Below are 23,880 nucleotides of genomic sequence, written 5' to 3'. Positions count from 1 at the left end.
CTGAGAATCAGGGGAGCAGGAACCGAGAGATATGACAACGTACATAGAATAAATGAATGAAAGATATGCAAAAAGACAAATCAAAGCCAGCAACAATGATCAATAAATGGTTCATTGTTGGTTATGGGGAAGGTGATAACAAGTGATACAGTGAAACTCAGCAGGAGGACAGTGAAACTAGTACGACCACTAGGGTGGGGGAGTGACCCCAAAGATCCAGAGAGAGAGGGGATACAAGGGTTACTTGAAATTAGAGAAATCAATATTCATACCGCTGTGTTGTAAGCTGCCCAAGCGAAATATTATGTGCTGTTCCTCCAGTGGTCAGCATGGACATGATGGGCAGAAGAACCTGTTTCTGCGCTGTGTGACTACTGCATGTTTTCATTGCTTTTATTATTTCCTGTATGTTCACAGGTGTATTTCAAAGTGAAGAATTTCAAGGCAGTCCTACTCCATCAAGCACTCAACAGGCCAAGTATGTTCGTCCATTTTACATTCACGTCTGGGGAATTTATCACTGCTGAATTTTTGCAGGTGGGGGAGGGGGGGGGGGATGTTATTAGTTTTAGTTATTTTCTGGCTCTTTCCAGGGTGTATGTGTTTTTTGTGCTACTCTGCAAATTTATATCTACAAGGCCAATTAAGTGGCAAACTCTGACTGCTAATTAAACACGGACTCGCTTTATTCACGGCTATTCAGGCAAGAGAATGCGAACATTGCTTTGTCATGCAAAAACTTAAGTTGGAGCATTTTAGCCTGCTGTATTCTTCCACAGATTTGTTTATGATTCCTTACATTCTTTAATTTATTCCCTCATAATATTGGTAGTTAGAGTTTCCCACTTACATGGTCTTGACCAATTATCTTCATTCGATGGCATTGCAATTCTTAGTGCTCTATTTTGTGTCATTATAGTGAAGATTACCTGGCTTTTGAAACTGGAAACGCCATTACCAAATGGGCATCGGATCCAGTGAACACGGCATGGTTGGAGGGTAGGTTCCAATTATATATACAGTCAACCCTTGTTATAATGCACCATAGTGGGGGAGATGGTGTCTGTTATTGCCAATTGCCTGCTATAACCGAGTTAAGGATTCGCTCCAAGAGGGGTAAAGTTTAAAGATTTTGGGGGGACAAATGTTTTGCACAGAGAGTGACAGGTGCTTGGAGCATGCTGCGGTGGTGGAGGCAGATACTATAGTGACATTTAAGAAGCTTTTAGATAGGCACTTGGATATGCAGGGAATAGAGGCATATGGATCATGTGCAGGCAGGTGGCATCATGTTCGGCACAGACATTTTGGGCTGAAGGGCCTGCTCCTATACCATAGTTTTCTATGTTCATAACTTCATGTCATAGGAGCAGAATTAAGCCATTAGGCCCATTCATCTTTCGTGTGGCATGCACAGCCTAAAGTTGTTGGACAACTTGTTCTATTTGATCTTCTGTTTGTGCACGTCGAGTTGATTGCATTAGTCGAAACAGGGCGGACCACGTGAAGGTTGCAATCTTCACCCCATTAGGCCCATTGAATCTACTCCACCATTCAATCATGGCTGATCTATTTTTCCTTCTCAACCCCATTCTCCTGCCTTCTCCCTGTAATCCTCAACACCGCTACAAATCATAAATCTGTCAATCTCCGTCCTAAAAATGGCAGCCTCCACAGCTGTCCTTGGTAATGAATTCCACAGATTCACCATCTTCTGGCTAAAGAAATTCCTCCCCATCGTTCTAAAGGTACGAATGTTCAAAATGTTTTGACCAAATCTGTTGAAAGTGTCCTCTAGTTGAATTTCCCAGTGCTTTTACCATTTGGTTGCTCTTTGGTTCTAGACTAGACCCGAGCCCCATGGCCTGGTCCTGTTCTATGCTGGAACAATGTTCAGTAAAAAGACTTGCAACATAATGGATTAGTGACAGGCAGTTTCATTATAGACAGTGATAATGCAGAGCCAGTTTAATCAAGATTGTATAACGGTACAAACGCTACCTGATTATGTTTTGCCTCTCAGGTCAGGATGAAGTGATTTACGATGATGTGCCAAGAGAGAATTCAGATGCATCAGCAACAGGCAAGTGCTGACTAATGTGCTTTGATTGCTTTCTGCATGGGCAGTTCACAGTGACCCACAATTAACCTCCCCCTGGCCGCAATATATACCGCCACATAAATCAAGTAAAAGGATGTGAAAGTGTGTTGTTTTTACTGCTGTACTCTGAGATAGGAAAAAAAAAATCATTTATCGCATTATCAATTGATTGAAAGATACAGCGTGCAAACAGGCCCTTCAGCTACTGGGTCCAGTCCAACCATCGTTTACCCATTCACACCAATTATTCATTATCCCACTTCATTATTCGCGTTCATTAGGGGGCAATTTACAAAGGCCAATTAACCAAACAAACTCTGCACGTGTAAGAATGAACTGCAGATGCTGGTTTAAACCGAAGATAGACACAAAATGCTGGAATACCTCAGCGGGACAGGCGGCATTTCTGGTGAGAAGGAATGGGTGATGTTCGGGTCGAACCCTTCTCTATCAAACTCCGCACGTGTTTGGGATGTGGAAGGAAGCAGGAGCACCCAGAGTAAATCACACGGTCACAGTGAGAACATGCAATCTCCACACCGACTGCAGCCAGGGTCAATGTGGAACCCAGGTCTTTAGTGCTGTCAGGCAGCAGCTCTATCAGACACGCTGATGTGCCATCTCTCTAGAGTCCAAATCATGCAGCACGGAAACAGGCCTTTTACCCGACTTCTCCATGGTAATCAAGGTGCCAAACTAAGCACATTCAACCTTTTACGTTCTGCTCATATCCCTCTGAACCTCTACTACTTAGTTTGGCAGCTCGCTCCACACACCCACCACCCTCAGCTGCCCATATGCCACTGCCAGTCTCACCAATGATTGTAACATCTAATGCAACTGCTTACAAGGTGACTAATGTATATTTTGAAAATCTAAACTTCAGCACAAGCAGCTTAGTTATAAATAGTTTTGGCTGAACCAGAGATACGTACATCCACTACATGTACAGAAGTTTATTCTTTGATTATGTTCGGCCAATTAACGCGAGTCTTCCATTTTTGTCACAATGATGTTTCAATTTAATAGACTACCTGCCTGGCTTCTCCCTCCCTCGCCTGACCTCTTGCTACCTCACCCTCTCTCCCTCACCACCTTCTCTCTCCCTTACCACTGCCCACCCTCTCTCTCCCTCGCCCACCCTCTTTCCATCACCCACCCTCGCTCTCCCTCACCCACATCCTCCTTGCCCACCCCCTCTCTCCTTTGTTCTTTCCTATCCTCTCTCTCCCTTGCCCACCTCTCTCCCTTACTCCAGCCCACCCTTCTTCCCCCATCCACCTTCTCTCTCTCCTGCCCACCCCGTCTCACTCCCTTGCCCACCTGCTCCCTACCTTGCTCTCATCCACCCTCTCTCCCCTGCCCACCTTCTCTCTCCCACCCACACTCTCTCTCTCTCACCCTCACCCACCCTTGTTGGACAATCATGAACACGGTTTGGAATGCCTGCACTTGTTTTTCAGATCCAGAGGAGCTGATCTATGACGACGTGGAACGTGGAGACGAAGCGGCAACAAGTTCTCTGGATTATGGTTGGAGCTCCAGTGAGTTTGAGAGCTACGAAGAGCAGAGTGATGGCGAGTCCAAAACGGAAAATGGAATTCCCAATTCGTTTCTCCAAGGCAAATCGCACAAGAGTAAGATCCATGTACGTGCTATTTTACTCTCTCTCTTTGCCTTTAAGATTTGAATCCTTAAAGGGAAAAGAGCCCTGAAGAACACTGAGTATAAAGCAAAGTGCCTGTGGAATCAATGGGTCAGGCAGCATCTGTGGAGGGAAATGGACAGGTGACATTCCAGGTCGGGATCCTTCTTCACACTGATCTGATAAAGGGTCCTGACCCTATTCAGTTTGAAGAAGAGTCCTGACTTGGAAGTGCTGTCCATCCATTACCCTCCTCAGATGCTACCTGAACTGCTGAGTTTCTGCAGCATTTGCATTTTTACTCTAGATTCCAGATCTGCAGTTTCTCAAGTTTCTTATTGAAGAACATTCCAATTTTTTAAAGAAGGAAGCAGTTAAGAATGGTAATTGTACTTTAATGGAAATGATGATGGTAGTTTATGTACTGAGGTATATGAAATTCATTTTTGTATACAATTCAGTACGTATCACTATACATAAGCACATTGATACATCTTTAGATAAGCATCTCAGATACAGTACAAATGTATAGTAGTAGTACACGGAGACAGTATACGACGTCAGGACGGGACCTTTCTTCAGACCTGAAACTAGTGGGTCAGTCCGGACCTGAAACCTCACCTTTCCATTCCCTCCACAGATGCTGCCTGGCCTGCTGAATTCCTCCAGCTTTATGTGTTTTGCTCAAGATTCTAATATTTGCAGTCTCTTGTGTCTCCCTGGTGGTCACTGATGGTCTCTGCTGGAGACACAAGATACTGCTGAAGCGGGAACCTTGAGCAATAGAACAAAGTGTGGTGGAACTCAACGGGTCAGGCAGCTGTGAGGAAAATGGACAGATGATGTTCTTGAGTCGACCCGAAGCATCATCTGTACATTTTCATCACAGGTTTTAAGGTGAGTGGATCAAAGTTTAAAGAAGATGTGCGCGGCAAGTTTTTTTACACAGGGCAGTGAGTGCCTGGAACGTGGTGCCAGGGATGGTGGTGGAGGCAGATACGGTATTGACATCTAAGAGACTTTTGAATGGTTTGGAAATGCAGGGAATGGAGGGATATGGATTGAATTCATATAAGAGATGGTCTTGGCATCATGGTTGGCACAGACATTGTGAGCCGAAGGGCCTGTCTTTAGTTTTAGTTTTAGAGATACAGCATGGAATCAGGCCCTTCGGCTGACCCAGTCTGCGCTGACAACAATCACCCCATATACTAGTTCTATCCCACTTCTCTAAGGGTAATTTACAAAAACCAAATTAACCTACCAACCCGCACGTCTTTAGAATGTGGGATGAAACTGGAGCACCCGGAGAAAACCCACGTGCTCACAGGGAGAATGTACAAACTCCGTACAGACAACACCCGTAGTCAGGATCGAACCTGGATCTCTGGCTCTGTAGGGCAGCAACTCTAGCGCTGCGTCACTGTGTTGCCCATTCTTGAGCTGCACTGTGCTATGTCATAGATGCTGCCTGAGACACTGTGTTTCTCCAGCAGTTTATTTTAAAATTCAAATATAGCAACAACATTGAAGCTTTGCATTACGGCCAATGAGTCCATTACTCAGGAGACGGACTGGACTGTACCCGCTGTCAGCAACCACTGGCTGGGTGCGGCTGAACTTCTCTACTTTAATCAGCTGGATTCGCAGCTAAAAACGATAGTTAAAAAAAACAACCAAATGCCTACTCAGTGGACTGGTGGGAGTGATCGCTTAAGTTTGGCGGCATTTCCCAGCCAAACCCTGACTTAGTAAATGTCCTTATACGGTGATATCTATGCAGTGTAATATTTTTAGATTCAAAGTTGTAAAACTGTAAGTTATTATCCCAGACTGTCACTACAACATTTTGCATTGTGATATTACTGGGTCTTGTTTCCCAGTTTATTTGATTTGATCAGTCAAAGATTACATGTGGCAAACACTGAAGCCAATTTTGACACAGTCAGTGATGGTGACAATAACCAGATCATTTGTCTGCCATCTCACATGAGGTATGAATATTGACCAAGCCACCAAGATTAACTCCCTGCCCTTCTCAGAAGAGCATTATGAAATTGTTCAGTATCCACTCAAATAGGAAGATTGAACATGAATTAACATCTCATTTGAAATCCCCCCTCCCTTCCTCAATCTCCCACCTTCTCCTTCTCCCTCTCCCTCCCTCTCCCTCTCCCTCCCTCTCCCACTCCCTTCCTCTCCCCCCTTTCTCTCCCTCTCCCCTCCCTTTCCCCCTCCTTCCGGTCTCCGTCCCTCTATGTGCCCCTGTCCTCCTGCCCTCTCCCTCCCACACCCTCACTCCCCTTGTGTTGCTGCAAGTAAGAATTTCATTGTTCCTTTTCAGGACATGTATGACTATAAAACACTCTTGACTCTCCCTGTCCCCCTTTCTCCCTCCCATCGCGCTCTCTCCTTCCGTCTACCTCCCCCTGCCTCCACTTCACTCCCTTCCTCTGCCTTCCCTCTCTCCCCTCCACCTCTTTCTCCTCCATCCTCTCTTTTCCTTTCCTCTTTGAAGTCTCGTCAAGAGTGTTTTATTGAAATATGTTCCAAAACGGAACAATTAAATTCTTGCTTGCAGCAGAACACTGATATCTACCCTCTCTCTCTCTTCCATCCACACCCTCTCATCCCTCCATTCCCTTCTCCACCATGTCTCTCTCTCCATCTCTTTCACTTCTCATCTGCAACCTCGCTCTACCCTTCTCTATCCTCCACCCTCACATCTGCTACTACTGACCCATACAAGACATGTAAATGTAGACACTGGAGATTATTTTCACAAAGTTCAGTATTACACAAGTTCGACAGTCAAAAGTTTAATCCTCTTTGCTATCACGATGGATGTGGCTGAACGCGTTATGTTTCTTTGATCTAGCTTTCCCAAGACATAAGTCGATTAAAAGAGCATTATGAGAAGAAGATGAAGGAATTGGCAAATGCTGTTGGAAGTGTGGAACTGCAGCAACTGAAGCAGAAACAGGAGCGGAAGGTACTTCCTTGTGCAGGAGTGCAGTGTTGGGACAGGGTGCTTGTAACCTTGCTACCTCTGACAAGCCTTTTCAGGAATAAAACTGGAACCTTTACAAACTTGATCAGGCTTTTCCAAAACTGACATTTTAAAGACTTGTTTTCTGAGCTGATTGCTTGAAGGAATTGTCTTCATTTCTGACCGGGGACTTAATTTGCTCAATGTCACAGTGCCCATTGTACAGTGCCCTCCATAATGTTTGGGACAAAGAACTACCATTTATTTATTTGCCTCTGTACTCCACAATTTGAGATTTGTAATAGCAAAAATCACGTGGTTAAAGTGCACATTGTCAGATTTTAATAAAGGCCATTTTTATACATTTTGGTTTCACCATGTAGAAATTACAGCTGTGTTTATACATAGTCCCCCCCATTTCAGACCACCATAACCTTTGGGACACATGGCTTCACCGGTGTTTGTAATTGCTCGGGTGTGTTTAATTGCCCCCCTTCATTGATGATACAACTGCTGATGGTAGCAGCATAATTAATTCTGAAGTGTATTCAGAATGTACACTTTAACCACATGTGATTCTTTCTATTACAAATCTCAAATTGTGGCGTACAGAGGCAAATAAATAAATGATTGGTTCTTCTGAATGGATGGAATTTCACAATTCTAAAACTCCGCTGTGAATTCCACAAATTCCTCTTATTGTTTGGATACATACTGTAGGGTATTTGTGCTCTTATTTGTGTAACTGGATGAACACTGGGGAGTCAGTCAGGTGCACAATTACATAACCAAATTCCAACTTGGAATTTCAAGTCTAGTTCAAAACCTGATGTTTTTTTTCTCAGTAAAGTATATGTTTAGTTTAGATTAGTTTATTGTCAAGTGCACCGAGTGAGAGGCTTTTTTGTTGCGTGCTATCCAGTCAGCGGAAAGACCAGATATAATTACAATCAAGCCTTCCACAGTGTACAGTTACAGGATAAAAGGAGTAGTGTATAGTGTAAGATAAAGTCCAGAAACGTTAGATTGAAGTGTAAAATGTGTGATATTCCCAATTATAAATTAAACAGTGCAAAATTATTGTCTCAGTTGTGAAGAAGACATAGGGGGGTAACAAAAGGAAAATAGATAGTTTCAGTGAGTGGGCAAAGATCTGGCAAGGAGAAATATAACGTGGGAGAATTTGGCATTGGCTACTTTGACAAGAAAAATAAAACAAGAAACACATTACCCAGACGGGGAGAGATCATAAAGATGGGGAGGGATTAAAGGAACCCAAGTGCATGAATTACACAAAGGGTAGTGCAAATATGGCATGTAATTAGGAAAATTCACAAACTGCTCTTGTTTCCTCCGACGGGAATTGAATAAACAAGTGGCACAGTGGTGCCTTATCGTGCCAGAGATCCGGGTTCTATCCCGACCTCGGGTGCTGTCTGTGTGGAGTTTGCACGGTCTCCCCATGATCATTTTCCTCTGGGTGCTCCGGTTTCCAGGTTGGTAGATTTATTGGCCAGCTGTAAGTCACCCTTTAGTTTAGGTAAGCGGCAAAAAAGTTTATTTTAGTTTACTTAGTTTGGAGTTACAGCATGGAAACAGACTCTTTGGCCCACCAAGTCTGCGCCGACTCGCGACCCCGGACACTAGCACTATCCTACACACACTGGCAATTTTACCAAAGCCAATTAACTTACAAACCTGTGTTTAAGAGGGAACTGCAGATGCTGGAGAATTGAAGGTTACACAAAAAAGCTGGAGAAGCTCAGCGGGTGCAGCAGCATCTATGGAGCGAAGGAAATAGGCAACGTTTCGGCCCGAAACGTTGCCTATTTCCTTCGCTCCATAGATGCTGCTGCACCCGCTGAGTTTCTCCAGCTTTTTTGTGTAACTTACAAACCTGTATGTCTTTGGAATGTGGGAGGAAATCAGAGCTCCCGGAGAAAATCCATACAGGTCACGGGGAGAACGTACAAGCTCCACACAGACAGCAACCATAGTCAGTGTCGAACCCAGTGTCTCTGGTGCGGTAAGGCAGCATTAGTACTGCTGTGTCACCCTTGAGTTGATGGAGATGTGAGAAAGAATGTTGATGGGTATGTTATGATGTGACTGATGTGATTGCTTTGCTGGAAGATGGCAATAATTTAACAAGCCAAGTGCCACCTAATTTCTCATATGTGCTATGATAATGCTCTGCACATTTAACATAGTTTAATCTTTAGTGTGGGAGGCAAACTGTACTGTAACTTCTGTATACAGCAGTAGGTCATGTTATCAACTAGTCAAGAATTGATCACAGGAACTATCTCTGTCATAAACCATTTTATCAGCAGCATATGTATTATTATTTTCCTTAAATCTTCCTCAATACTAATAATAGTGGTGAAGGCAGTTGACCATGTCCCTCCATGATGAATCAGCATTGAATGCAGCAGGTAAAAACATGGAGACACTAGAAACTACATATGTTGGAATGTTGAGCAAAACACAAACTGCTGGGGGAACTCAGTGGGTGAGGCAGCATCTGTGGAGGGAATGGACTGATGGCATTTTGCTTTGAGACCCTTCTTCACACTGCCAGGAAGCTAGAAAAGAAAGATTGGGGCAGGATTGGCAAGTGATATATGGATACAGGTGAGGTCGGCTTGAGTGGCAATGGGTGAAGTAAGTGACAAAGGCAAGAGGTAAAAAGGATGTCACATGAGGAGAGAAGAGTGAAATGTAAAGCCAGAGGGAGGGATGAAGGTGGAAAATGATAGGGGAAGGGGAACGAGGGGGATAAAAGATAAATGATGGACTCAGGATGGGAGATGAGTGTTCTAAGGAGAGGGAAGGAGTAGGGTGACTGAGGGTGCATTGAGTTTGGGAGATGGTGGGAGAAGGGGATGGCACAGTGACAATGTTAAAGTTGCTGCCTCACAGTGCCAGAGACATGGGTTTGACCCTGACTATAGGTGCTGTCTATAGATTCTGTATGTTCTCCCTGTGACCGCGCAGGTTTTCTCCGGGTGCTCCAGTTTCCTCTGACACTCCAAAGACGTACAGGTCTGTAGGTTAATCAGCTTCGGTAAGAAAATTGTAAATTGTTCCTGATGTGTAGGATGGTGTCAGTGTACGGGGTGATCACTGGTCGGTGTCGAATCGGTGGATCGAAGGGCTTGTCTCCGCGTTGTATCTCTGAAATCAAAAGTCTAAATGGATGTTCATTTGGGTTGGGTAGAAATGGATTGTGTTGGACCTTTTTTATTCCCTGCCATTCAGAAGCAGAAAACCAGGTGTTACGGACACCCGGCCCATTTAAACTATGCCAAATGAGGAACATGACCAGTTGTTTCCTGTAATGAGTCACCCATGCTACCCAATGTAACTTCTGCCTCAGGGCTGCATGTGACAATGTCACTGCGCATGGCTACTTTGGGAGCATTGCCAGTGACTTTAGAGGTTAGAGATACTAACCCCGAACTAAACGTGTTTCAAAAGAACTTACTTAATTACGGGCTAATAATGGGAAAAAAGCTTATACTCAAATTTTGGAAAAATGCTCCAATACCAACAATAGAAATGTGGATTTCAAGCATGTTCGAAACACTACACCTGGAAGAGATGAGACTCCTCCTAGCAGGCAAAGCAGACCACTTCCAAAAGACGTGATCTGCATTTATGGAACTATTACAAGCATAAGGTGCAATCGTAATTTCAAATATAAATGGTACCAGGATCTGGTAACGGGGGGTATAAAATTAGAAAAAAAACGGTTGGTATATCCTTTTTTGCAGAGTTTTGTGTTATAATAGAGCGATTGTTTTTCCTTTTTTTTCCTTTCTTTCTAGGGTCTATTTCCTTTCTTTACTTCCTTCTCTAACTTCTTCCCTAAGGGGCTTTCTTTTCCCAACACTTTCCTGCACCTTCACGATTCTTGCTCACTTTCCTTACTTCTTTTATTTCTACCTTTTTTAAAGCTCGAAAAACGAAGTGGTACAACAAATGTAATAAGGTATATGTGAGGTATATTACTGTAATTTACTGTACTTCTAATGAAAAAAATAATAAAATAAAAAAGGGATACATCGTGGAAACAGGCCCTTCGTCCGGACAGCGATCACCCAGTTCACTAACTATCCTACATACTAGGGACAATTTACAATTTTTTACCAAAGCCAAACTTAACCTACAAACCTGCACGTCTTTGGAATGCGGGAGGAAACGGAAGCACCCGGAGGTCTTGGGGAGAACGTAAAACTCCGTACAGACAGTACCCATAGTCAGGTTCGAGCCTGGGTCTCTGGCACTGTGACACAGCAACTCTACCGTTGCACCACTGTGCCGCATCCTGCAGTGGGGCACGCTGTTGTGGTAATTCAAGTTAGCCCATCTCACAGTCTGCAACTCCACAACCATGAGATTCCTCTACACCCCCCCCCCAGCATTGCTGTTGAACTCTCCGCCCATGTCATCAAGTGCTGCTTTCCTCACTGGCCTTCTCCAGGTTCTCCATCACAAGATGCCGTGCCCACCACTAGCACCCTCTAATTATTCCCCAAAATTCCTCTGCTGACCTGGGCTAACAACATTTAAAAGATATTTGACAGATATGTAGATAGTAAAGGTTTAGAGGGATATGGGCCAAATACAGGCAGGTGGGACGTGTAGATGGGGCATGTTGGTCAGTATGGGCAAGTTGGACCAAAGGGCCTGTTACCATGCTGTTGTCCTCATACCCAGTGGATGTCGAGAACCAGTGGATGTGGTGTATCTGGACTTCCAGAAGGCTTTCGACAAGGTCCCACATAAGAGATTAGTATACAACTTAAAGCACAAGGCATTGGGGGTTCAGTATTGATGTGGGTAGAGAACTGGCTGGCAAACAGGAAGCAAAGAGTAGGAGTAAACGGGTCCTTTTCACAATGGCAGGCAGTGACTAGTGGGGTACCGCAAGGCTCAGTGCTGGGACCCCAGCTATTTACAATATATATTAATGATCTGGATGAGGGAATTGAAGGCAATATCTCCAAGTTTGCGGATGACACTAAGCTGGGGGGCAGTGTTAGCTGTGAGGAGGATGCTAGGAGACTGCAAGGTGACTTGGATAGGCTGGGGGAGTGGGCAAATGTTTGGCAGATGCAGTATAATGTGGATAAATGTGAGGTTATCCATTTTGGTGGCAAAAACGGGAAAGCAGACTATTATCTAAATGGTGGCCGATTAGGAAAGGAGGAGATGCAGCGAGACCTGGGTGTCATGGTACACCAGTCATTGAAGGTAGGCATGCAGGTGCAGCAGGCAGTAAAGAAAGCGAATGGTATGTTAGCTTTCATAGCAAAAGGATTTGAGTATAGGAGCAGGGAGGTTCTACTGCAGTTGTACAGGGTCTTGGTGAGACCACACCTGTAGTATTGCGTACAGCTTTGCTCTCCAAATCTGAGGAAGGACATTATTGCCATAGGGGGAGTGCAGAGAAGGTTCACCAGACTGATTCCTGGGATGTCAGGACTGTCTTATGAAGAAAGACTGGATAGACTTGGTTTATACTCTCTAGAATTTAGGAGATTGAGAGGGTATCTTATAGAAACTTACAAAATTCTTAAGGGGTTGGACAGGCTAGATGCAGGAAGATTGTTCCCGATGTTAGGGAAGTCCAGGACATGGGGTCACAGCTTAAGGATAAGGGGGAAATCCTTTAAAACCGAGATGAGAAGAACTTTTTTCACACCGAGAGTGGTGAATCTCTGGAACTCTCTGCCACAGAGGGTAGTTGAGGCCAGTTCATTGGCTATATTTAAGAGGGAGTTAGATGCGGCCCTTGTGGCTAAGGGGATCAGGGGGTATGGAGAGAAGGCAGGTACGGGATACTGAGTTGGATGATCAGCCATGATCATATTGAATGGCGGTGCAGGCTCGAAGGGCCGAATGGCCTACTCCTGCACCTAGTTTCTATGTTTCTATACCCATCCCGAAACCGGCTCCAATGTCCCACAGACCCAACTGCTTGAAGTACAGCACCAGGGGGGCTTATCTTCTGATTAGAACATGTAACAGAATTGGCCAATTGTCACAAGTCTCGCATTTCAGTGGCAACTTAATTTAGTTTAGAGATACAGGGTGGCCCACCGAGTCTGACCAACAATCACCCGTACACAAGTTCTGTCCTATGCACTGGAGTCAATTTACAGAAGCCAATTAACGTACAAACATCCATGTCTTTGGAGAGTGGAAGGAAACTGGAGCACCAGTAGAAAACCCACGCGGTCACAAAGAGAACGTACAAACTCCATACAGACAGCACCCATAGTCAGGATCGAACGTGAGGCTCTGGCACTGAAAGGCAGCAACTCTACCGCTGTGCCATTGTGCCGCCCAACTTGCAATGTTCTGCCTCTTCCTATCATCAATATATTGTCAAGTTGAGTTTATTGTCATATTCATAAGTACTATGAGGTTGCAGGTATAATGAAAATCTTGAACAAAACACAAAAGTGCTGGAAAAACTCAGTGGGTCGGGCAGCATCTGCGGAGGGAATGAACAGATGATGTTTCAGGTCGGAACTTTTGGACTGATGGTAATAAGAGGGAGAAAGATGGAAGAGAGGTGGGAGTGGAACAAAGCTTGGCAAGTGACAGGTGGATACAGGTGAGGGTTTTTTTTTAAATGTGCGGGGGTAAATGACATAAACCCTTCACCGTATCCACCTATCACTTGCCAAACTTTGTCCCACTCTCACCTCTTTTCCATCTTTCTCCCCCCCTACTACAATCAGCCTGAATAAGGGTCCCGATACAAACATTGCCTGTCCATTCCCTCCATAGATGCTGCTTGATCCGCTGGGTTCCTCCAGCATTTTGTGTTTTGCTCAAGAACTTCAGTTTCTTGTGCTTGATCGGTGCCGGTCTGGTCGGTGGGGGCGCTGCGAGACAGCGTCCCTGCCAGCAGCGTGTTCATCATTTCTACATTTTTGTTTTTTTTAGCGTCTCCATATGTGTGTTTTAATGTCTCTTGGTGTGTCTTGTGTGGGGGGAGGGGGGTGGTGAGCGGGAGTAAGGGGGGGAACCGCTTTCGGTCGCCTCCTCCACGGAGAGGCAACTTTTTCCATGTCGCCTCTCTCACGGTCTAACACCATGGATTGGTGCGGCCATTCCCGGAGTCCGGCCCGGAGTTTCGCCAGCGGGCGCAACGTGGACTTTTCATCGCGGTCGCCAGAAGGGAGTGCTCCGATCGTTGGCCTGAATCCGCGATCTGCGGAGCTTCTATCCGCGGGCGCGGCGTCCGGAGCCTGGGACCCCTCGCTAGGGATCGCTGGAGAAGAGCTCTGACTGCCGGCCCTCGGCCGATAACATACTGAAGCCGCGGTCTGCAGAGCTTCTAGGGCGCGGCGTGGTCTTACCCTCGACAGGGATCCCTGGAGATGAGCTGCGACCGCTGGCCTGCGGCCTACAACATCTTGAAGCCGAGATCTCCGGTAGGGAAGTGCCGATTCAGGACTTACCATCCCGTCGAGAGGGCTTGTACATCTGGCTACCCGCAACGGCGACTGCAGAGGTTTATGGCCCCAACCACGGGGGAACAATGGAGGAAGACTGACTGTACTTTGTGCCTTCCACCACAGTGAAGAATGCTGTGGTGGATGTTTGTGTTACTTTTTTATTCTGTATTGTGCATTCTTTTTTGATTGTACCGCTGCTGGCAAAATTCATTTCACTGCACTTTATTGTGTATGTGATGAATAAAAATGATTGATTGATTGATTGCAACAACATCACAGGCACAACGATACAGGAAACACATGAAAGTATACACACATAAATTATATATATGTAACACAACGAATTCCATAAAAGAGAGAAAACTGTGCATAAAGCAAAACATTCATGGCAAATTCATAGCTTCATAGCAAAAGGATTTGATTCATAGCAAAAGGATTTGAGTATAGGAGCAGGGAGGTTCTACTGCAGTTGTACAGGGTCTTGCTGAGACCACACCTGGAGTATTGCATACAGTTTTGGTCTCCTAATCTGAGGATAGACATTCTTGCCATAGAGGGAGTACAGAGAAGGTTCACCAGACTGATTCCTGGGATGTCAGGACTTTCATATGAAGAAAGACTGGATAGACTCGGTTTGTACTCGCTAGAATTTAGAAGATTAAGGGGGGATCTTATAGAAACTTACAAAATTCTTAAGGGGTTGGACAGGCTAGATGCAGGAAGATTGTTCCCAATGTTGGGGAAGTCCAGAACAAGGGGTCATAGTTTAAGGATAAGGGGGAAATCTTTTAGGACCGAGATGAGGAAAACTTTTTTTCACACAGAGAGTGGCGAATCTCTGGAATTCTCTGCCGCAGAAGGTAGTTGAGGCCAGTTCATTGGCTATATTTAAGAGGGAGTTAGATGTGGCCCTTGTGGCTAAAGGGATCAGGGGGTATGGGGAGAAGGCAGGAACAGGATACTGAGTTGGATGATCAGCCATGATCATATTGAATGGCAGTGCAGGCTCGAAGGGCCGAATGGCCTACTCCTGCACCTATTTTCTATGTTTCTATGTTTCTATTTGTGCAAAAACATACTTATATTTAAAAAGCTGAAGTCCATAACAGTGCACGTGGTGATCTGCAGTGTTTTGTTGTCAAGGTTGAGCGGGTTGGTTCTACAACTTTATGGTTGAAAGAAAGTAGCTGTTCCTGAACCTGGTGGTGTGGGACTGGAACTGGAGCATCTGGAGAAAACGCACCTGTTCGCAGGGTGAATGTACAAACTCCGTAGAGACAGCACCCATAGTCAGGATCGAACATGGGTCTCTGGCACTAAGGCAGCAACTCATCTATTACTGTGCCACTCTGCCCCCCTCAGTGAAAATTAGAACAAAGTATTAAAACATTAAAATAGCAAAATCTACACATGCTGAACCAAAGAATGGTCTGTCAAAAACCCGTAAAGTATTTGTAAGGTTGTATGATGAATATTCATAAACAAATCCCTGCAAGGCTTGGTTTGAAGAGTCATAATTGCAGTTTTACTAATTTAACAAACCTGCAGATAAGTACCCACGGCAATAAACAAAAGTGGTTGCACCTTCTAATTAAATCAGTTCCCGTGTGAGAAACTGCATGACCTTGTTCACATTCATTCAACATCCTATAATTAGTGTTTGATTTATGTGAACACCGGTGAGATCAGACAACTTTTTGCCTTATCTCCGATGTTTTAAAATTGCTTTGTTTCCTTTTCTAGTTTAGTTTATATTGTCAAGTGTACTGAGGTACAGTGAAAAGCTTTTTCTGTTTCGTGCTATCCAGTCAGCGGGAAAACTATACATGATTATAATCAAGCCATCCACAGTGTACAGATACAGGATAAAGGGTATAACGTATAGTGCAAGTCCGATTAGAGATAGTTCAAAGGCTTCCAATGAGGTAGATAGTAGGTCGGGACAACACTCTAGCTGGTGAAAGGATGGTTCAGTTGCCTGATAATAGCTGGGAAGAAACTGTCCATGAATCTGGAAGTATGCATTTTTAAACTTCTGTACATCTTGCCTATTGGGAGAGGGAGAAGAGAGATTTGCTGCTGTGAGATTAGTCCTTGATTATGCTGGTGGCCTTTCTGAGGCAGCATGAAATGTAGTTAGAGTCAATGGAAGGGAGGTTGGTTTGTGTGATGGTCTGGGCTGCATCCACGACTCTCTGCAATTTCTTGTGGTCTTGTTTCCAAACCATGCCATGATGCATCCCGATAAAATGCTTTCTATGGCACATCTTCGATAGTCATTGCTTCAATGTGGCTAGTCCGGGACAAATTGCTGGTGACATTTACTCCTCAGAACTTGAAGCTATTGACGCCATTTCTGAAATCAATCACAATCTCCTTTGTTTTGCTGACATTGAGGGAGAGATTGTTGTTTTGGCACGAGGTTAAAAGGTTCTCAATCTCCTTCCTGATTCCGTCTCTTCATTGTTTTATACCCAGCCCACTACAGTGGTGTCTTCTGAACTGGTAAATTGAATTGGATTGGAATTTGGCTGCACAGTCATGAATGTATAATGAGTATTCTGGATCTGGATGTAATACGCTGAAAAGCTCTAGATAGAGCATCACTCCACACTATGGTGGTGGTGGACGTGCTAGTCGAGATGGAGATGCCTTTGGAGTGCATCTTTGTATGTGTTGATGTTTTGGAGATCTCTGATGCTGGCTGGTAGGGTATTCCAATCCCTTGCTGTCGAAGAAAAACGAGTTAGAAAGTGCTAATGAAGTGCCGTGCGGAATGAAATAATTTCCAGGTTGGTAGCTTGTGGTTGACTTGGATTAACTGGATGTGGTCCTAAGGAGGGGGCTGAGAATACATCCTTGCAGGCTGCCAGTGTTGTGGATTATTATAGAGAATGATTTGTCACCTATTCTCACTGATTGTGGTCTGTTGTTCTGTTGAGGATCCAGTTGCAGAGATAAGTGCTGACTTTATGTTTCATGAGTTTGGAGATGAACTAATTTGGGATGATGGCATTGAAAGCAGAGCTGTAGCCTATGAATAGCAGATGTCCTTCTTATCCAGGTGTTCCAGGGATGAGTGTAGGTCCAGAGAGATGGCATCAGGAGATTGACCTATTGTGGCGGGTAGGTAAACTGTAGTGGATCAAAGTTACTTGTCACGCTGGATTTAATGTGTTCCATAACCAGCCTCTCTAAGCACTTCATGATGGTGGATGTCAAGGACATTGGACGGTAGTTTCAATCCATTTTCTGTGAAACTTTCATGATGTAAATGCGAAAGAGAGTTTCTCTCTCAGCTACAACTGATACAAAATATATTTTCAAGCGACTTTCATTGATGGAAGTCAAAAAGACTTCTTGCTTCAAATGACCCCATACTTAGGCAGCCTGGTACAAGCTGCAAAAAGAATCAATTGAGGCAGGTACAATGACAACATTTGATAGGATATTTGGACAGGTACATGAAAAAGAAAGTTCAGAGGGATATTGGCCAAACATGGGCAAATTGTGTTAACCTAGATGGAGCTATAGAGAGAGGATGTACAGGCTAAGACGTTATTCCTTGGAGCGCAGGCGCATGAGGGGTGATCTCATAGAGGTGTGTAAGATCATGAGAGGAATAGATAGGGCAAATACACATTGTTTACCCAGAGTTGGGGAATAGAGAACCAGGGCAACGTTTTCACACCGAGGGTACAAGGGTAATGGATATATGGAACGTGCTGCGACAGGAGATAGCTGAGGCAGGTACAAGACATTTGGACAGCTACATGGATAGGATTGGTTTAGAGGGATATGGGCCAAAAGTGGGCAGGTGGGACTAACATACGTCAGGTGTGTTGGTCGGCATGGGCAAGTTGGGCCAAAGGGTCTGTTTCCATAGCAGACAAAAAATGCTGGAGAAACTCAGCGGTTGAGGCAGCATCTATGGAGAGAAGAAATAGGCGACGTTTCGGGTCGAGACCCTTCTTCAGACTGACGTTTCAATGCTGTATTATTATGAATTGCATGGTAATATTTTGTACATTATAGTCTGTGATAAATGTGAGTCACATTGAACGTTTGTGGAGAGGGAGAGAGATGGTGAATGATCCCTTGAGCTGTTAATTATATACCTTGCAATGGACGTCTAACAGTCACCAAACACACGAGCTTTGTATTTTTCTGTGTGGGCGTAACAACACCTCATTGTGGTACATTTATGTGGTGGGAACGCACAGAGTGGATTCTACACAAGGAGACACAAAGGTCTGTTGTTGGGGACAGTGAGCACCGGTCCAGTGTGTTGTGTGGCTGCAGTCTGCCATCTAATCTTTTACATCAGAGCTGCACCTTCAGATGCCCTGAACTGTTGAAACAAAATCACTGCACCAGCACGCAGGCTTTCAGAATGCAACAGATCAAAGTGTGATTTTCTGTTCATTGACTTCATTTTGGAAGGGTAGAAAGTCTGCACTGTGTATAGGATCTAAAATAAGGTCAACCTTTCCACTTGGGCAGCTTACAACCCAGCAGTATGAACGAAATTCAAGTAACACCTGCATTTCCTCCTTCCCTCCCCTCCCCTCCCCCCCCCCCCCCCCCCCCCCCCCCCCTGTCCACCCCTCGGTCCATCCCTCCCCCACCCCCAGTCATCTTCATAGTTCCACTGTTCACATCCTTGCATCCCTCTCGTTAGCACATCTTCCCCAGCCAACAATGAGCCATTGTGGGCTCCACCCTTCCTGAGGTAATCTGTTACCGGCCCTGATTTGTTCTGGCCTTTTCTCACCTCCAGTTTTTTCCTCCCCTTCCCTCCCATCCACCTCTATCTTTCAGTCTGAAGACCCGAACCATCACCTATTCCTTTTCTGAGATGCTGCCTGATCCGCAGAGTTACTCCAGCATTTTGTGTCACTCAACTTTTTTATAATTAGATGAAAAATCAGTCCGCAACAAAAGTTGAGGGAGTGAGTCTGAATGTTGATGATGATCCACTTACAGTGCATGAAATGTAACTTAAACTGTCTGATATTGATTCACCTTTTAATGTTCAACGCATGGAAATTTATTCTATAAACCAAAGGGCTAAAGTAACATACTATAGGGTCACAAGATTTCACATGAATATTCCGAGAATGGGGGAATTTGGAACACGAGCAGACAGAGAAGTTTACATTACCTTGGCATCATTTTGGGCGGAAGGGCCTGTTTCTATGCTGTACTGTTTTATGTTCCATCCAGTATTGGCATAAAGCTGGGGATAAACGCACTCTGGATTAGCCCAAAGCTCATGGTGACCATACTCCAGCTGGAAAGCTCCAGTTCTCTCATGAATTAGTACCCATTACAGAGGCACAATACTTTCCTCTCTTCTCCATAAACCATTTGGTATGTCAGATTTGTTCTTTCAACTGGCAACTTTTAGTTTTGTTTAGTTTAGAGATACAGTGTGGAAACAGCCCACTGAGTTTATGATGGCCAGCGATCACCCTGTACACTAGCACTATCCTAGGAACAATTTATAATTTTTACCAAAGACAATTAACCTACAAACCTGCACCTCTTTGGAGTGTGGGACAAAACCAGAGCACCCGGGGGAAACCCATGGGGTAACAGGGAGAACGTACAAACATACAGACAGCATCCGTCGTCAGGATCAAACCCACGTCTCTGGCGCTGTCAGGCAGCAACTCTACTGTTGGGCCACCGTGCTGCCCCTCTGCGCCACCGTGCGGCCCCTAACTAGTTTAACTCTTTAACTGGTACATGGTTGGACATGGAAAAGGCCTTGTGCATGGAACATTGGTTTTCATGAATCTTCAGTTGCCCAATAACCTTTGCTAAAAAAAATTGGCTGAGATCTGTCAACACAAAACAGCAACTGAGGTTACCCAGCATCACGGGAAAAGGCAGGAGAATGGGGTTGAGAGGGAAAAGTAGATCTGTCATGATCGAATGGTGGAGCAGACTTGATGGGCCGAATCACTAATTTTGTTCCTATGTCTTATGCTGTAATGGTCTTATGGTCAGACGCACAGGAGAAACCGAGTCCTTGTCCAAAGTGTAGCTCCTGGTGAATCAATGAATGGATACACAGGGAAATCTCTCTTCGTTGTAATGCGATCACAACATTGTGTGTTGAACTAAGTGCTGTGTTATCCCCCAGATGCAACAGTTGATGAAAGCTGCGAAGGAGGGAACTAAAGATGGAATAGAGAAAACCAAAGCCGCTGTTCTTAAGCGAGGCCGCTCGTTTATCAGACACAGGTATCAAGGTGAGTGGGAAACCTCAGAGGAGAGCGCAAGCCGCGTTCAGCAGTGGTAATTTCAGACGGCATCAGCACTTTTCAGACTTTTCTGACCATGAAAAGTAAGAAAGTGAATCAGGAATGTCACAAGGTTTCTGAATGCATAAAGGTATTCATTGCTTGACGAATGCTGCATCTCCATCGCCTGCTCCACCTCCCGTCCATACCACTCCACCCACTCTAAACTGCGAGGAATTTGCCCAGCAATAAAAATGGAAAATGCCAGAGGTACTCAGCAGATCAGGCAGTATCGGCGGAGAGTTAAACCGTGTGAATACTCCTGTTCCGCGACTTGCCAATAACCTGAAACATTCACTCCATGTCAGCCAGTCATTTCCAGCGTTTTCTGATTTTGATTTCAGGTTTCTACCATCAGCATTGCTTTGCCTGTGTGGTTTTTGTCTCCAGCCCAGTGATACCCTTGGTTCGCCTGGTTTCCCCTCTCACCACATCTTGGCCGCAATCGTAGCCAGTCGGGAGGCATAGTGGCACAGAGGTAGAGTAATAGCCTTACAGCGCCAGAGACCTGGGTTCAATCCTGACTTCGGATGCTGTTTGTGTGGAGTTTGTACATTCTCCCTGTGACAACAAGGGTTTTCTCCAGGTGCACCGGTTTCCTCCACTACTACAAAGGTGTACAGGTTGATCGGTTAATTGGCTTCTGCAAATTATAAATTGGCCTTTGTGTGTAAGATAATGCTGGTACATGGGGTATTCGCTGGTCGGCGCAAACTCGATGGGCTGAAGGCCTGTTCCCACGCTGTATCTCTAAAGTCTTAAGCTCTGCATTCACTCACTGGCTTTTACAAGACTGAAGGTATCTACTTGCACCTGCAACAAGCCAGTTAGCTGAGAGACAGCTTGAATGCCTATCATGACTTTCATGGGTACACAAAAAAGCTGGAGAAACTCAGCTGGTGCAGCAGCATCTATGGAGCTATATATAGATCTATGGATCTATGAAAATGACTTTCATGGTATCAGTTCATCCAAAGGGACTTCCCTGCCCTGGAAGAGTTTGCCTTGGTTGCAGTTGTTGTGTTGGAAAGGCCGATGTCACACCGCTAGATGCAGCAGTGCAATGTGATCTATTTTGTCATGTTGAATGAGAGCAAATTTGGTTAGGATACTCGAAAGAATCACTAGGTCCTGCAAGAGCAGGCATTTTAATAGCTTGGAGCCACAAAGAACTGCAGATAGTGTCATAGTCTTACAGCGTGGAAACAGGCCCTTCGGCTCAACTTGCCCACACTGGCCAACATGTCCCAAATCCTGAACAAAACATACAATGCAAGAGAAACTCGGTGAGTTAGGCAGTATTGACGGGATGGACAGACAACATTTAAGATTGCTATCCTTCTTAAGATTGTAGGCTGAAGAAGGGTCCCAATACAAATTTTAATCCGTCCATTCCCTCCACAGATGCTTTTTGACTCGCTGAGTTCTTCCACACTTTGTGCTTTGCTATTTTAATAGCTCCTCTAATACACAGCACTGAAGTGTCGACATTGATTGTCTTTTTCTCGAGTCGATGGCTCGACTTGGTGTATGACCTGTGAATCAGAAACAACAGGATATCCACAGAGTCTACCTTAGTGTGGCTCAAGTTTCTGGGCCTGCTCCATGTATTAAAAAACAGTAAACTCTGTTTAAGGACATTTCTTCACACACTGCACCCGATATAAGCAATGTATGCTGGAGCTTTGTGTGGGAAGACTGTGGAAGGGTAATGGATCTGTATAATGCCAAGCTCACCTCATCTCAGCCAGACTAAATATTGCTGCCGGAGGACTCATTACAAGAGAAGCCATTGAATGTACAAGCACACAAAACTGGGATTTCATCCATCCCATCCTGTTCTCTCTCTGTTTGGGGAGGAGCCCTAGAGGAGTCATAGTCATATATCCTCCGGTCAAATTGGTCCATGCAGACCAAGATACCCCATATAAACTACTTCCACTTACTTGCTTTTAACCCATTCTGAACCTTTTCGATCCTGTAAAAATATCTTGTAACTAGTGTTATTGTACATACCTCAATTACCTTATCTGGCAGTTTGGTCCATATGTGTAGACAGGAACTGCAGATGCTGGTATATACCAAAGAGAGACACAAAATGCTGGATTAGCAGCAGGTCAGCCAGTCTATCTGGAGAAAAAGGAATGGTGATGTTTTGGGTTCGGACCTTTCTTCAAATGCTTCTTCAGACTGAGCCTGAAAAAGTGTCCTGATCTGAAACATCACCCATCCTTTTTTCTCCAGAGATGCTGCTTGACCCGCTGAGTTACTCCAGCACTTTGTACATATACCCACAAATGTGTGAAAAAATTCCCCAAGGAATAAAGTCCTAGCTTGCCCAACCTCTTACAATAGCTCAGGCGTTTGTGTCCTGGCAATAACCTCGTAAATCTTCTCTGCACCCTTTCCAGTCCAGACTCGTCTACTTTGATAATGGCTGTTGGGAAAGGCTCCTTAATTGGAGAGGTAAGAAATGGCTTATGGTCAATATTATTCCAACCAGAGCAACAACTTGAGATGCCCCATGAGCTTAAACTACGGAAGGAAGTAGAAATTTGACAGCAAGCTTTGAAGAGAGTCATAAAGTCATAATAATAATAATACATTTTATTTATGGGCGTCTTTCAAGAGTCTCAAGGACACTTTACAAAAATTTAGCAGGTAGAGGAAAAACATGTAAGGGGAATGAAATAAATAGAGACATGACTAGTACACAAAGTAAAGACAGAATTCAATACAAAACACAATATGAGGCAATTAATGCACAGATGAAAAGGGAGGGGGACGTGGGGCTAAGGATAGGTAGAGGTGAAGAGATGGGTCTTGAGGCGGGACTGGAAGATGGTGAGGGACACGGAATTGTGGATCAGTTGGGGGAGGGAGTTCCAGAGCCTGGGAGCTGCCCTGGAGAAGGCTCTGTCCCCAAAACTGCGGAGGTTGGACTTGTGGATGGAGAGGAAACCAGCTGATGTGGATCTGAGGGACCGTGAGGGTTGGTAGGGGGAGAGGAGGTTAGTGAGATATGGGGGGGCCAGATGGTGGAGGGCTTTGTAGGTGAGGATCAGGATTTTGTAGGTGATCCAGTGGGAGATGGGAAGCCAGTGAAGTTGTTTGAGGACTGGAGTGATGTGATGCCAGGATTTGGTATGGGTGATGAGTCGGGCGGCTGCGTTCTGGACCAGTTGGAGTCGGTTGATGTAGGTGGAGCTGATGCCAAGGAGAAGTGAGTTGCAATAGTCCAGTCGGGAGGAGATGAAGGCATGGATGAGTCTTTCAGCAGCGGGCGGTGTGAGAGAGGGTCTGAGTTTGGCGATGTTGCGGAGATGAAAGAAGGAGGTTTTAATGACGTGGCGGAT

The 23,880-nt window shown here is 44.9% G+C and overlaps 1 protein-coding gene across 1 annotated transcript in view; it reads left to right on the top strand.

Annotated features, from left to right (window-relative positions):
• arhgef10 (Rho guanine nucleotide exchange factor (GEF) 10) overlaps positions 1–23,880 on the top strand; it is a 269,667-nt gene that overhangs the window by 112,346 nt on the left and 133,441 nt on the right. The window contains 6 exon segments of the mRNA XM_055636192.1: positions 418–478; positions 920–999; positions 2,024–2,083; positions 3,565–3,749; positions 6,625–6,738; positions 20,365–20,473. Of these exon segments, the coding sequence (XP_055492167.1) occupies positions 418–478; positions 920–999; positions 2,024–2,083; positions 3,565–3,749; positions 6,625–6,738; positions 20,365–20,473 (609 nt within the window).

The sequence above is a fragment of the Leucoraja erinacea genome, chromosome 5 (genome assembly GCF_028641065.1).
Source record: "Leucoraja erinacea ecotype New England chromosome 5, Leri_hhj_1, whole genome shotgun sequence".
NCBI classification, from domain to species: Eukaryota; Metazoa; Chordata; class Chondrichthyes; order Rajiformes; family Rajidae; genus Leucoraja; species Leucoraja erinaceus.
The sequence above is the reverse complement of the archived record's forward strand: the minus strand, read 5'-3'. Positions and strand labels throughout refer to the sequence as shown.